General features: G+C 35.8%; 1 protein-coding gene across 1 annotated transcript; it reads left to right on the top strand.

Annotated features, from left to right (window-relative positions):
- The first annotated feature begins 4,151 nt into the window (after positions 1-4,151).
- Positions 4,152-4,856, top strand: LOC113497799 (calexcitin-2-like). Its single transcript, XM_026877539.1, has one exon. It carries the CDS (start codon positions 4,189-4,191, stop codon positions 4,738-4,740), a length of 552 nt encoding a protein of 183 aa, XP_026733340.1. The 5' UTR covers positions 4,152-4,188; the 3' UTR covers positions 4,741-4,856.
- Positions 4,857-14,059: the final 9,203 nt, after the last annotated feature.

Genomic DNA, 14,059 nt, shown 5'->3' with positions numbered 1-14,059 from the left:
GGCGTGCCCCACACAGCCGCGCTCTGCCATTACAACTCTCTTTTATCGCATTAGTAGGGTCCCGATGTGCCAATCAAGGATGCAATATGGATAAGTTTCAAGATATTTTTTCTGGTGGTGATGCAGTTTTAGACTTTTTAGAAAAGAGTTCTTATGTTTTCTTTCCTTTGCTTAGTGACAAATGATCCCTATAGATGTGGATAATAAGAGAAAAAAATAGCATTTAGCCAGAATATTCATCAAAGTAGGATTACTTAGTACTTACTTATCTACCAGAAAAGGTGTTTATTATCGTTATTTAATTTGTGTCATTTGTTATCTTTGTACATGAACGTCTGTCGATCTTCAACAGTACACTCATCGAAAAAATGCCGCATCCTAGCTTCGTGACTCGGTGCTCTAGTGACACAGGGGTGTGTGTTGAGTGATGCAATCTATCTGTCACACGGGACATCAGCCCGCGACTCCGGTTATGCCTATTATCTATGGTAGGTATCTACAACGTGTTTTGGAAATAACATAACATATTTCAAATCTTGGTGTGGAAAGTGAGATTCTTCGAGAAAACCATTGGTGATTTTGAAAAAAGAAATTTACGAATACTAGACCGACTTTTTTTTTAGAAGAAAGTTGATGATTCTCATCCACGAAAGTAGCTTTTGCCGGACGGGTTTCTTAGAAACTCGGCGTGTTAGCCGTATTGCACAATGTACTTGAAATTGTTGCGCTTATGTGATAGATAGCGGTAACATAAAACGTGTAATTTAACTGATTAATAAATTGCATGCTATTGAAGACATATCTGTCAACAAGATTCAGTTGTTTACTTTGTGGATTGACACGTTTTGATACATTTCTTTAATTTTGCGTGTTAACATAATCAATGATTTTTGTTTTGATCTTTATTGTTTCAGAAATCCCTTTTTAAATGATATCACACTTATGTTTATCTCTTTATTTTATTTAGGTGGGGCTACGAAACATGTCTAAAAAGTTATACCAAAAGTCCCCGACCAGTTTTACGTATTTTTGTACACAAAGATGTCAAGATAATTGTCAAATTTAATTCAGAACTGATTAGACGATTAGCTTGTATAATACTATTCATGAATCTGCTTATTAAATAATGCAACGGTTGACTCACGCATATGTATCGAGAGTGCCCGACTAGTTTCAGAACTAACTGGAGTCCCTAATCATGAGCTGATGCAGCAATAATAGAATAATGAATCATTCTGACGATAGTTACTATCTAAATATGACTCTGTTTGTCTGCAAGGGAAAAAGATGGTGAAAAATCGTAAGAGTACGACTACTACGATTGAGGTGATGACGATACTGTTCAATAGTAATCCAATCTCTAATTTAATGTTATTTTTTATTGAATTACGTGCTCCCCAGTTTGAATTGTTCTAGACACATTTGATGCAATTTTTGAGCAATTTAGATTGGTATCGAGTTGAGTGCGCCAATATTAATCAGAAGATATATAGATAGTGGTTATCAGAAAACTAATAATGCTTATTGATAAATTATTACAAGTTTAGAGATGTGAAAGATAAATATTATACAATAACACTTGTTCATAAGACGTTATGCACAGTTGAAATAAAACTACTTTTACGGATCTACCGCGGTTTCATTTTAGATTTTAGTTCCCGACGTCACGTCACGGGTATACTGAGATGGCGTTCGTCTTGACAGAAGATGTTGCTAGTTCTACCTACTGTCAAGACGAACGCCATCTCAGTCTGCCCGTGACCATGATACCTGCAAAAGTTTCGAAACGTAAAAGAAGTTTTATTTTAATGACTAACATTCGCGTAATCCTAAGAAACCACTATGCACCGTTGAATGAAAAACCGGTCACGTTAGTTATTTTACAATTTTCAGATGTTAGTTTTCAGTGTATATTTTCCATGTTTAAAGGGAACATTGGATAGCACCAGTGAGGGGGTGTGTGCCTCTTACTGTTGCACTTTCGGTAGCTAGACGGTGCACGGGGACTTTTATTCCACAGATTTCCACAGCTGCTACAGTCGGTCCTAAAGAGGTGGTGGCTAATTTTCGTATGAATAAAAAACAACAATAAGCTTCGGCGTGGAAAGCGCGTAGTTTAATTATGAAAAGTGATGAAAGGTATGTTTCATTTTTTTATATCCAGAATCCTAAGCACAAGGGTTCTCGTCTATATTTTCACCGTCCGGAAAAGCATATTTAACCACCTTCATTCAACAACAAATGACTAGCATCTAACTATAGGTACGCAAATACTAAAAAACTCAAAAGATAAGATACATCTAAGACAATTGAACTAGACGCAACTACAGAACATATGTTATTACACGTATTAACAGTAGCGTAACCGAATAATTAAAACACAATGTATGTTAGAATGTTACCAGATTTAATTGTTTATATAAAGTTGTTATCATTTCATACGTTGTTGCTGTTTCCCTGCATTGCAGTCGCCGCGATAACAGATAGTGATGGACGTAAGTGTTCACAAGAATCACAACGATTACCTTATCAAGAGACTAGCGAAGGAACTGGTGTCGCTCGACAAATATTGTAATTTTTTATAAGAGGTATTATAATTTAATAAGGTTTGTATAACATACAATAATGCTTCCAATTGTAAAAGAGAGAAAGTGTTAAATATTTCGCTTAGCTTCCTCTCACTCCCGGAGCCTAAACTTAAATAGAAAACACTTGAATGTATGGAGATGACATTTCTTGCTGATAAGGCACGTGACGTTTACCTGACGTTAATTTTTACAATTAGTATTTTTCGCGTTCCAACGTTTATTGATTAAACCCATGAAGCTTAGAACTAACTAGTCAAAGTCATATAAAAAATCATGTAATATTGGACGCTGTATATGACGTTGTAATAATATATTTGTTTTATCTGAAACTAAACAGATACCCGAACAGTACCTAACAGGTGCACAAACATTTTTACCAACCAGTAGACCAGGCCCCATTATAATTTGATATGGGCGAATATATTGCAGGCAGTCCCCCATTAGGGCGCGTATGGTGATCCATGCGGCTGTCTGCGCTGGTAATGTATCATAGATATTTCACCATTAATGTGCCATCTATCTCCGTCTTATAATCGTGGGGTTAGTTAGCATCTCAGTGTAGGCTGGATCAGTTAAGCCTGAGCGAATGGCTAGGATTAGTACTGCGTGCGTTTTGATAGGCTCAGCTATTTCTATTTGTTAGTGTTTTGTTGTATTGTTTATAATTAGTTGCTGAAATGCATTTTTCTTGAAAACTGTAGGTAACTTCTTTATATATGCCTTAAAACGAGTAGTTTCAATTTTCTCTCTGATATTTTAAGATCGCGTTTTGATCTTAGTATGTTTCCTTTGTCAGCTATATATGGGATAATATTGGATGAAAATTATAATATTCAATAAAAACAAAACACATTACAAATAATATATTTTAGATTATGGGAAACACAAAACAAATTTCAAACGTGGAACGAGGCATTAATAGATCCAAACCGTGTTACGATTGGTCCGTCGGGGGACGCCATTGCAATAACTGTTCTCAATTTAAATATTGTAACAGTGAGCGTGCGGTTGTGACAATTATCATTAGTAACCGTTTTATAATTCCCACTTGAATATAGAACGAATATTGAACGAACTTAATGAACAAATAATAATGTTTATCGTTCATATAAATATGGCTACCGGCGTGCTGCGGCTTAGAGTAATTGCGATAACATCATTTGTGAGCTGAGAGGCGATCGAATCAGGAGCTGTTAGGATTGTGGTGCAATTAACGCCTGATGCCGAGTATGAGTTACTAATAGTTATAAATTAGCGTACCTATTACTGTCGTGGCTCGTGCGGTATTTGATATCATTAGGCAATTATTGAAGTGGCTGATTTGTCAGATGAGTGCTGTAGGTAATTCTCGTAGGTATTGGCAACCACAGTTTTTTTTTCTTACAATTTTTTAAAACTAACGAACAAACAGACAAGAACAATCTTCTCGCTTTATATATTACAACAAATTTATTTCATTTCTTTCTACTAATCACTGCATATCTTATGATTCATACACAAACACCGCAAAGATATAGCAAACATTGTATAGAGTGCTATCGCGGCTATATAAGCTCCGCACAAGGCTTGCTCAGTACTTAGTACTACAACAGTCAGCAAAATGGTTTCCGACTTCAGAAAGAAGAAGTTCCTGCACGTGTTCCACGCGTTCTTCGACACCGACAAGAGCGGGTCCATCGAGAAGGCCGACTTCGACCTCGCCATCGAGAGGATCACCAAGTCCCGAGGCTGGGCCGCCGGAGATGCCAAGTTCAAGTGGACGCAGGAGTCCCTCCTGAAGATCTGGGAAGGGCTTCAGAGCCGCGCCGACGCCGACAACGACGGCCAGATCTCGCAGGACGAGTGGGTCGCCATTTGGGACAACTTCGCGAAGAACCCCGCCAGCGCCGCTGAGTGGCAGAACCTGTACTGCAAGTTCGCCTTCGACCTGGAGGACGCCAGCAACGACGGCTCCATCAACAGCGAGGAGTTTTCCTCCGTGTTCGTGTCCTTCGGGCTCAACAAGGACGACGCCGTCGCTGCCTTCAACAAGATGGCCGCCGGCAAGGCCGAGGTGTCCTGGCCGGAGTTCCAGGCGCTCTGGAAGGAATACTTCACGACGGAGGATGTCAACGCCCCCGGAAACTTTATCTTCGGCAAAACTAGCTTTTAATTTTGAATTTAGATAATATCGGCGTATTTATTTGGACTGTTTTCCTCTTTGATAAGTTAATTAATGTTTAAGTATCTATGTATTTATTGTAAGTAGAAAATAAATTACTATCAATATTAATTTGTTTGTATCATTTTCTTCCCTTAAATTATCAATGAAATGTGTGTGTATTGTATAAGATGGTGTATTTACATCATCAGTAAAAATAATATTTTGCACACGGAAGGAAGTTCTAAATTACTTATGTATATGTTACATAAGTATATGTATATGTTACATAAGTAATTTAGATTAATCTATTCACTATTCACCATCATCAGATCCAGAGTCTTTGATAAATACGGTTTGGACATTTCACGAAGATCTTGGCTTGCTCTTTTATGGGTCTAAAGAAAACTATCACAGGAAATAACTAAAGTGGTATACACTATACCTACACACGCTTCACTCGCGCATCAGTCCGACTATCTTTTTTAAAACTTATGTCAGATGAATAAAATCTAGATCTCTAAAAACTCTACTTGTACTTGACAATATGAAATTAGGCAAGTATAAAATTATTTAAAGTTTAGTTTAAGTTTTCTTTTCAAGTCCTTCAAAATTCATTCGATAAGGTAGTTCGAGTAGGTTTGTTATGAATAAAAGATAGTTGTATATTATAAATTACCATTATTATTCCAAGGGAATCCAAAAGTAGTTACTAAATTGCCAAAAAATCATAAATAAATACGTTTATTCCAGATAGATCACTAACTTCCACTTTTTAAACTAAAAATAAACGTATGACTGTCGGATTGAGGAGAAAAAATAGTAAAAAAGTTTCTGAAACTGTCAATAAGTGATAATTATATAACTTAAATTATTTTAAAATATCCAAACTTTTAATAGAATCAATCAATCACGACTTGCGTAAATCTTATGTCTGATCTACACGGTAGATAAAGTTCGCAAATGACGTGCGCGATCACCCGTTATATTACATTCGAAGAAATCGTTACCCGATACCATCGACAAGCAATCTATAATTACAAACCTTATCGCTCAATCTGACATACAATTTGGTTTAATTGATAATATTTGATGCACTTATGTACAAGTAATATATGAATGTGTTTTGTGATTATGGCAAGTTAATGAAATTTTATTTAGATTTGCCATAATGTGCATTGAATGCAAATTAGACAACAAAACCTATTTCAAAATATAACGTTTTTTTTTTTTGTTTTAACCAGACCTTTTATACTCTTGCATGCGTCTTAAGAATAGTGCTTTGCAAAGCAATGGCACCAATTTGGTCAAGATAAAGTCTTTCTAACTTAGACTAACGCACTGCTACTAATGCACCAAGCAGATGATGTTGAATTTCTAAATATGATAGCTGCAAATAACAGAGTTGATAACAAATGTACAACATTTAAAACTAATTAAATTATTTGGAGAGCAGTCGGAGGGATCGTAACGGTCAGGTAAGATCCTTGTTAAGATTAAAGAGCGGTGATCATAAATAAAAAATAATTTTCACAAAACAGTTGGAATATGGTGGACATTTTTGTTGGAATACGACGAGTGCTAATTACCGGGTGAATTATCGCGTTGAGCGGCCGGCAGGTACTGGAGCCACCGCCCGCGCCGCGGCGGAAATTATAAGCGAAGAACGGGTGAGGAAAAAAGTATAGAATTCGATCTTAGAGAAGAAAACTAATGAAATACTTGTAACAAGATTTCAGGCGTTGTAGATTGACTTAGGAAAATATTTTCTTCGTTGATGTAAAACTTTATTTACGCTAGTTTCTGCTAGAAATGAGCGATGGTTGCCAGGATATGTTTTCATCTTTCGGCTTCATCTATAAAATAATTTCATATACCTGTGCCTCATGTGTCAATACATGCGTCCTGAGTATGCGCCAAAAACTGATAATCCTGGAATACTCCTTTATTTTAATGCTGAACTTAAGAATACGATTCTCCGGATATTTAGTTGCCCTCGGTCCTCGCGTCCCTTGCGCAGTCCGGGCGCTGGCTCGAGGGTTACCTGGAGTGGCTTCACGATATTTATTGCGGTGTTATTACGCGTAATCGCCGCTAAATCTACCTCCTTTATAATGTGATCTCTCGGTTATTAACCCACCAAATGAAATGTTGTTCACGTGACCTATATACTGCATTTTATATTAATTTTTGACTCTTGAGATTTTTAAGTGTTGTCGAGTGGTTTTTTGAATAGCCACCGTTTTTTTTAACTTAATATCGATGGTGAGGGTGCACAAGAAACCATTCAAATCTTAATACAGACTTATTTTTTTTTAATTATGCATGTCAAAAAACTACTAATAGATAACTTTACCAAAGTCAACATTTAGTCACCAACATATCAGTCGAATGATTCCTTGGCTGGTGACAGGGAAGTAAAATCGTCGTAAATAAATATATCGAGGAAGGTTGTATATCTGTTAACCGAGGATCGCTCCAATCCATCACAAATTGATGCATGTGACGTCGTGCGGTTCTGACAGTTGTCAGGTTGTGATTCAGGGTTCCATACGACGCACACGCAGAGACCTTATTTTCCTTTAGACATCGGTTTAAAGTCAATCAAAGTACATTGAAGGGCGAAGTCATATTGTTTTTGTCTTATGTGTATAAAGCATTGAGACATACAATATCGAGACAGAAAATATATATTGGTTCAATCACATATTGGCTACAGTTAGACTGAAGTCAGTCATAATAAATGTTGCAAAACAATTGGTACAATCCATCAAAATCTCGAACCGCGACCACGACGTCTTAAAGTAATTATTATTGCTGCTGTGGAAAAGAGAGATGCCGCTCTACGCTGTGTATTGCTCTGTCTCGCTTCCACAATCAACGGAATATAACTTAAGACGTAATGGTAGAGCTTCTGTACACATTCCCTTACTTGCCTATTATATGTTTCTACTTCTGCTTCTTAAAACTCTCTTTACCTTTTTTTCAAGTAAAAATGATTGCTTGCCTACCGAAAATGCTAGGCTTAACAAACACAAGAGCATCTGCAGAACCCGGTACCTAGATTTAGATAGTGGGAACAAGTTCGTCCGGACGTGCGGAACCATCCGCGACGCGCTCTACGTCACAGCTAACCACTGCATTGTTGGTGATTGGCCGCCGACTGGATGCGGTATATTCCTATCTGCACTCTATAAACTGAACCAACGAATATTGGGAGCAAATGAAATATGTGATACGAATGAAAACCAAACGATGATTTCGTGGTAATTGTTTATAGAATTAAGACAGTTTTTACTTTAAACTATTTATATACGATACATAAAGATAAGCATGTAGTTAGGAAAATTATTACTATTAGTATTTTTTACTAGAATGCTCGTTCACGTTCACGAACAATCAAGTCACATTTACAAGACACTTAGACTCAGAACAAACATTCATAGGTACCACAAATGCTATTCCTACGCGAGAACCAAACCCTTTACTCATCGCGCACAACGGGTTTAGCACAGTAGTGATCATTACCCACTGCTAGGCGTGCAGTCAAAAATATAAAGGAGTTCATCATTCTTCTACAAAACTTATACCTACTCCTGGATCATGCCTTCAACTAACCATAAATACCATAATGTACCATTAGTAGTGTGCACAATAGTTTTATGACTCTAAGTCACTGCAGGCAATCGCAATACACACGAGCGCGCCGCTACTCCGCTAATACAAGCGTGCGCTCTGGCTTTGCACCTATGCACTATGCAATGAAGTCTCCTCAGTTCTATAGTTTGAGGATTTAGGAAACATGCTGACTTGTGTTTAAGAGCCGGTGCGATAATGTGATGTTGGAGTGTGCTGTAGAAAAATGTTCGAAGAAAATAATGATAGGTATATTGTGTTTACCCTTGTCTGCTGCAGTAATTTGAATATTGAATATGTCAAAATACCTTTTTTTTTTACTTTTGCCTTGCAAGACTTTACTGTGAGGGATCTCTATCTCTGCTTACAGTGGCTAATTAAGTAGTAATAATATCTATTAAAATATTTAATATGAAAAATCCTAAGTAAGCATAAAATTACAATTCCATACTTATGATATGATATGATTCAAAATTCTACTGCCCGTAGTGTGAATGCAAAATTTTGAGCCTGTGTATATTCTGCATTACGTGTCAAATATTAAATTCATTTATTTTATAACATCTGACATTTGTTATTAAAACACCTTTCCGTCGTTTAGCTCCACTATGACACGTATACAAATATCCTGCAGCACTGCAGTAGAGAAACAACACGTAATGTTTAACTGGATCACGTCAAAACCGATATTACACGCATCGCGGCACTCGTTATAAACCCGCCATTATTGTGCGATGTTTTGAAAGCCGCTTATTATTCACTGTTGCTCGTATTAAATAACAGAGCCTAATTTTTTGTATTTATTTTAAGAACAAAAAAAAACAGTCAGATGTAAGACGGACGCGTTTATGAGGGTCTTATACATATGGGCTGAAGAAAGACAAATGTGCAAAAAAGTGAGCATCCATAATATTTAAGATCGCAGCAGATTACCTACAACGGTGCATGAGTTACAGCCTGTTTTTGGAGGAACAGAAGGACAGACAAAGGAGTCGTTTTAAATGCGATTAGTAACACTACAGTAAGTTTAATGTTGTTGACTTTAAGTTCCACTTTAGGAATCTCAGGTAAAGAACACAAACACCAAATAATGAATACTTTTGTCAGACTGCTGCCTAACAGAAGTATTCATTTTAAATCTACAAACGAGCCAACTAAAGCGGGCTTAAAGTCGTTTCACTGAAATAAGTGACTGTACTTCCTGTACCCTTTAAAATTATTTCCTCAAGAAAAGAAATACATTTGAATGGAAAAACAAATTCTTTTATATTATTAAGTAGCTCATTTGTAGAAAACACAAGCGGAGCACTTTCCGATACAAAGAGATTATTAAATATAACTCAATATTTTATTTCGTTCCCTCGAGATGCAAAATGTGTGACAGTGAGGCCATGAAAACAGCGATTCGAACAAAATATTGTGACCACCCTCAAAGGATTTTGTGAATGTTATAATGTTCTAATCGGTACGTTATATCAGAATAGCGGGGTAATGTATCTGCTTTTAAACTTTGTTGTATTTAAAACTTGATATTTATTTTATTATAAATATTCTACAGTTGTAATCACTGGAAATACCATGCATCAAGCATAGCTTATCTCATACATACCACTTTATTCCGTCATTGTTTAACAAGAATAACGATAATACTAACAAGAAGGTAATTAGGTATTTTAGTGATTAGTAAATAGAATTCAAATTTTGTTAAATTGAAATATGTCAATAAGCTAAATATGACCTATATGCTTTCATCGGGTGTTCAATTTAATAAGCAGTTTCTATTTGTGTAAAGAAGTCTTAAAAAAACTAGTTTTGTTGCGTTTGTATTGCAGCCATTTATTTCTTGCTAATTAGAAATCAATCTTTTAGGTAAGGAATTTATTTAATCGTATAATTATAATAAGTACATTTAACGATATTAGAGCCGCCTGTCTCGTGGCCTCGCGTCATACATTCAATGAATATTTGAGCGCTCGCGTCCCGCCCGCTCCGCGCCGCGCCGCCCGGCTCTCGACTAACGTCGCGCGTCGCGTCAGTTTGACACACAGTATTTATGAATAACACGCGTGCTTCTGTCTAAAAAGTTTTTGATAGTCGATCCACATCAATATTTAAATAGCTGTATCATATTACAATATGAAGTATAGTGATTGGATTTTCCGATAGCTGGAGCTGAATGGGTTGTTCTATATATATTGGTATAAAAAAACACACCAATATTGTTTAGTTTTCTTAGGTACCTAAGCAAATGGAAAAAAGCTACATAATTATGTTAATATTTTTTATGTGATAAGTCACTATATTTCAAAGTTGAAATATTGTCTCTCCTGTCTTCTGCTTTGTTGTTCCCGACAGGGTAATTAAATTTTAAAATCTAAGACTTCTTGTGAAATGCAAAAAAGTAAGCATAGGTGGCAAACATCCAAATCCATCTAAAGGCCTATCTTAATTGAAACCTGTTCGTATATTCAGCTTCACCTGCCCCCCACATACCACCTGTACAGCTCATTCATCCCATCATTGTCAGCATACCGCAGCGCACTCCACGCGGCCCTAAAATCAAAGATATTTTTAATCAGGCCGCAGCTCGCCCTGATTGGAGCTATTCCTTTGATGGCGGATCAAAGCGACGCCTGATTACTCGCTAGTTAGATCGGCGAACATTTTCACTTACCACTGGTTTCACTTACCTTAGATAACGTTATTTTGGGAGAGTTTTAGGTTTTATGCTTGGGTAGTTCGTCTGTTTTCGTTTTGTAAGTTAATGGAAAGGCTAGAGTCAGATTTTATGTTTGTAGTTTTATCAAAATGTATACATTAAGTGTTTCAATACTACTCACATATGTATTACGCATATTCTAAGGGATTTTTCTTTTACCAAGACTAATTTTTTCGGAAATAAATCGTATCCCGTGTTCCCAAATTTCGATCTTATAACGCCAGTTTTATCTAGCGTAAACAAAGTTTGTTTGAAAAATGCCTGGTTTCTTTGAAAAAACTATGTGTTATCACTCTGTACAATACTACATCCATTAAGTGATACTCAAATTATGTCATAATTTTGATAAATACAAATCTCGATTATAAAAAGACGAATTGTGACGGAGGCGATCTGACAAACATTCAAATAATATGCTAGAAAAACCAAGAATTAGAATAAGCATTCGTGGATCACACAGATACATATCCTACACGGGGATCGAACAGACGACACGTGGCGTACAGTAGACTTGGCAAGGTGACTCCCACCATTCGGCTATTCGTGTCGTTACTATTTAAACAAGTTATATGTTAAAAAAAGGCTTATCATATAAAATACTTTAATAAAACTCATTGTTAAAACAAACATCGTCTACAATATTGTTATTATTAGTCATTAGGTCTCGGAGCCTTTCCTGGACTGTTGTTCTTCGCTAATTGCTATACAGGACCTGTACAAATAAAGTACGCAATAAAAATGTTTACTGTAAACATATAATAACGAGCCAAATATAATAAAAAGGTTTAATTTAGTATCCTGTCCTTGACCTTACTTTGTAATACGGGTTGTAATTAAAACACGTGCGGTTATGAATTAACTATGTTCGCGTAATAAGTTGGTGTGACGTGGATTTTCTTGTACGATGTGACTATGGTTTCATACCATATAATAGCTGTTAACGTTTTTAGCAGTGTACTGAATCATTTATTTTGATATTCAACCTTATATGTATGTATTTAAGGATGGAAGTCTGTTTGTCTTTACGCAAAAACAGCGGTAATTTGGTTTTGGATTAATAAATACGATAGTTTTATCTCGATTTAAGATTCCAATTATTACTCAAATAATTGGGCCATTTAGCCTGATCAGTAATTTTACCATTTACTCATTGACAGATTCCAAGTAGCATAAACGTTTCGGAATTATTAACACCGGCTGTAATCCCACAACAAAATTTGTTTTTTCTATTTTATAATCATAATCACGTCCTTATAAAACACTTAGGTCTGGGTTCCATCGTCCTCAGCTTTATGTCTCGTCCTAATTGCGTCCGTGGTCACAGCTCAACATATGGTGGACGGCGGGAGACCGTTATTTGGGGTGCAAGTAGCCCCCTTACATCTGGTGCACCCTTGGCAAGCAACCTTGTATTTATCCTTCCTGACTGACCAATCTCTAGCTTATGAGCTGTGTTAATTGACAATTAATTTTGCATCGCAGAACGTCATTTTAATGGCGTTTCGAGATTGATATAAGAATGACATTAAAAAATTATAGATTTAAAAATCGAAACTAAAAACCAACGTTTTAAATTTTATTCCATTCAAATTTTATCAAAATCGGTACAGACTAGGGTTTGGGAATTCTCGACAATTTCAACGTCTCGAAGTCCCGGGAAGTCCCGGGACTTTGATCGTAGCCTGTCTCGTGTCCCGGGACTTCCCGGGACTTCGAGACTTTTTTTAATTATAAAATTTGAACTTTGATTTCTGGTGAAACGTATTAATAAAAAGGGATTTTTTTTTAAATCAACATTAATTATCGGTTAAATCAACATTTATTAAACATAAAATATAATCACAATAGTTTTAACTTTAATATGTCAAATAATTGGTATGTTTATTCCTATAATCACAGATTAACTTTTAATTTAAAACAATTATTAAATATTATTATAATAAAAGAAACTTAGTAACAATCATACTAAAAGTTAGTATGATTGTTACTAAGTTTCTTTAATTATTTAATTAATATCATGTCATAATCATATTAATCATAATTTGGTAATATTTATAATCACAGATTTGTTTCCTTATCTGTAAAACAGACTTTTGAATCAGTCTTTCAAATTATTAATCAGTTAAAAAAATAAAATTACTTTGATTTTATAAAATAGGCTTTTAAAAAAATCAGAGCATTAACAGCTTTGTCCGACAATCTGCTTCTGATTTTTGTAATAACGCCACCGGACAAGGAAAACACTCTCTCATTTTCAACAGAAGTCGGTTTAATTGAGTTTAAGGCTTTATAAAGTAGTTCTAAATTTTCTGTACGTTTTCCGGTTGCTTCGAACAACTGAAACTCCTTTTTCAATGTTGCTCTTGTTGTTGTTTTTTGAACCTCGGGTACATTTTCTTTGATTTTTTTTATTGCTTGTTCCATTTGATTTACAAACGACTCATCCGGCTCGTTGTGTACTTGAGAGCTACTAGTACTAGGTTCAGCGCTTATTATTTCCATATCTGGTGTCGGGATGTGAGGTATATTTTCAAAAAGCCTGCAATACAGTTCTTCCGCAAAGCCAATTAGGGCAGTTTTACTTAAATTTGAAGTAAAAAAGTCCGTGTTTTGAGACTGTGAGGTGTGATGATCAGTGTGTAAATATTTTAATAAACAGATAACTCGTTGTGGTCTTCTCTCTTCTAGACGAGCTTTTAAAGTTTCTAAGAACTGACTCGATAAATCATCATTTGTCGTTGTCGATTGAATTTTTTTCAGTAATACATCAATTATTGCTTCAGCTGTTAGTAACGTAGCGTTTTGTCTCCCTAAGGCTTCTACAGCTATCTTGACTGGCTGCAACAAATCAACAATCGACTGCAAAAGAAGAAGATTGTCTTCATTCCACTTGTCTAACATGTTTAAATCAATCAAAGCTTTCTTCACGCAATTTTTGAGCTTCAGAAACCGTTCTGCCATCACAATGATGGAATT

Source organism: Trichoplusia ni, chromosome 9 (assembly GCF_003590095.1).
Source record: "Trichoplusia ni isolate ovarian cell line Hi5 chromosome 9, tn1, whole genome shotgun sequence".
In the NCBI taxonomy this organism is placed as follows: Eukaryota; Metazoa; Arthropoda; class Insecta; order Lepidoptera; family Noctuidae; genus Trichoplusia; species Trichoplusia ni.
Note: the sequence above shows the minus strand (reverse complement) of the source record. Positions and strands in the feature narration are given on the sequence as shown.

What these genes read in the sequence shown, in the direction of transcription:
- LOC113497799 (XM_026877539.1), top strand. Translation starts at nt 4,189, where the DNA reads ATGGTTTCCGACTTCAGAAAGAAGAAGTTCCTGCACGTGTTCCACGCG.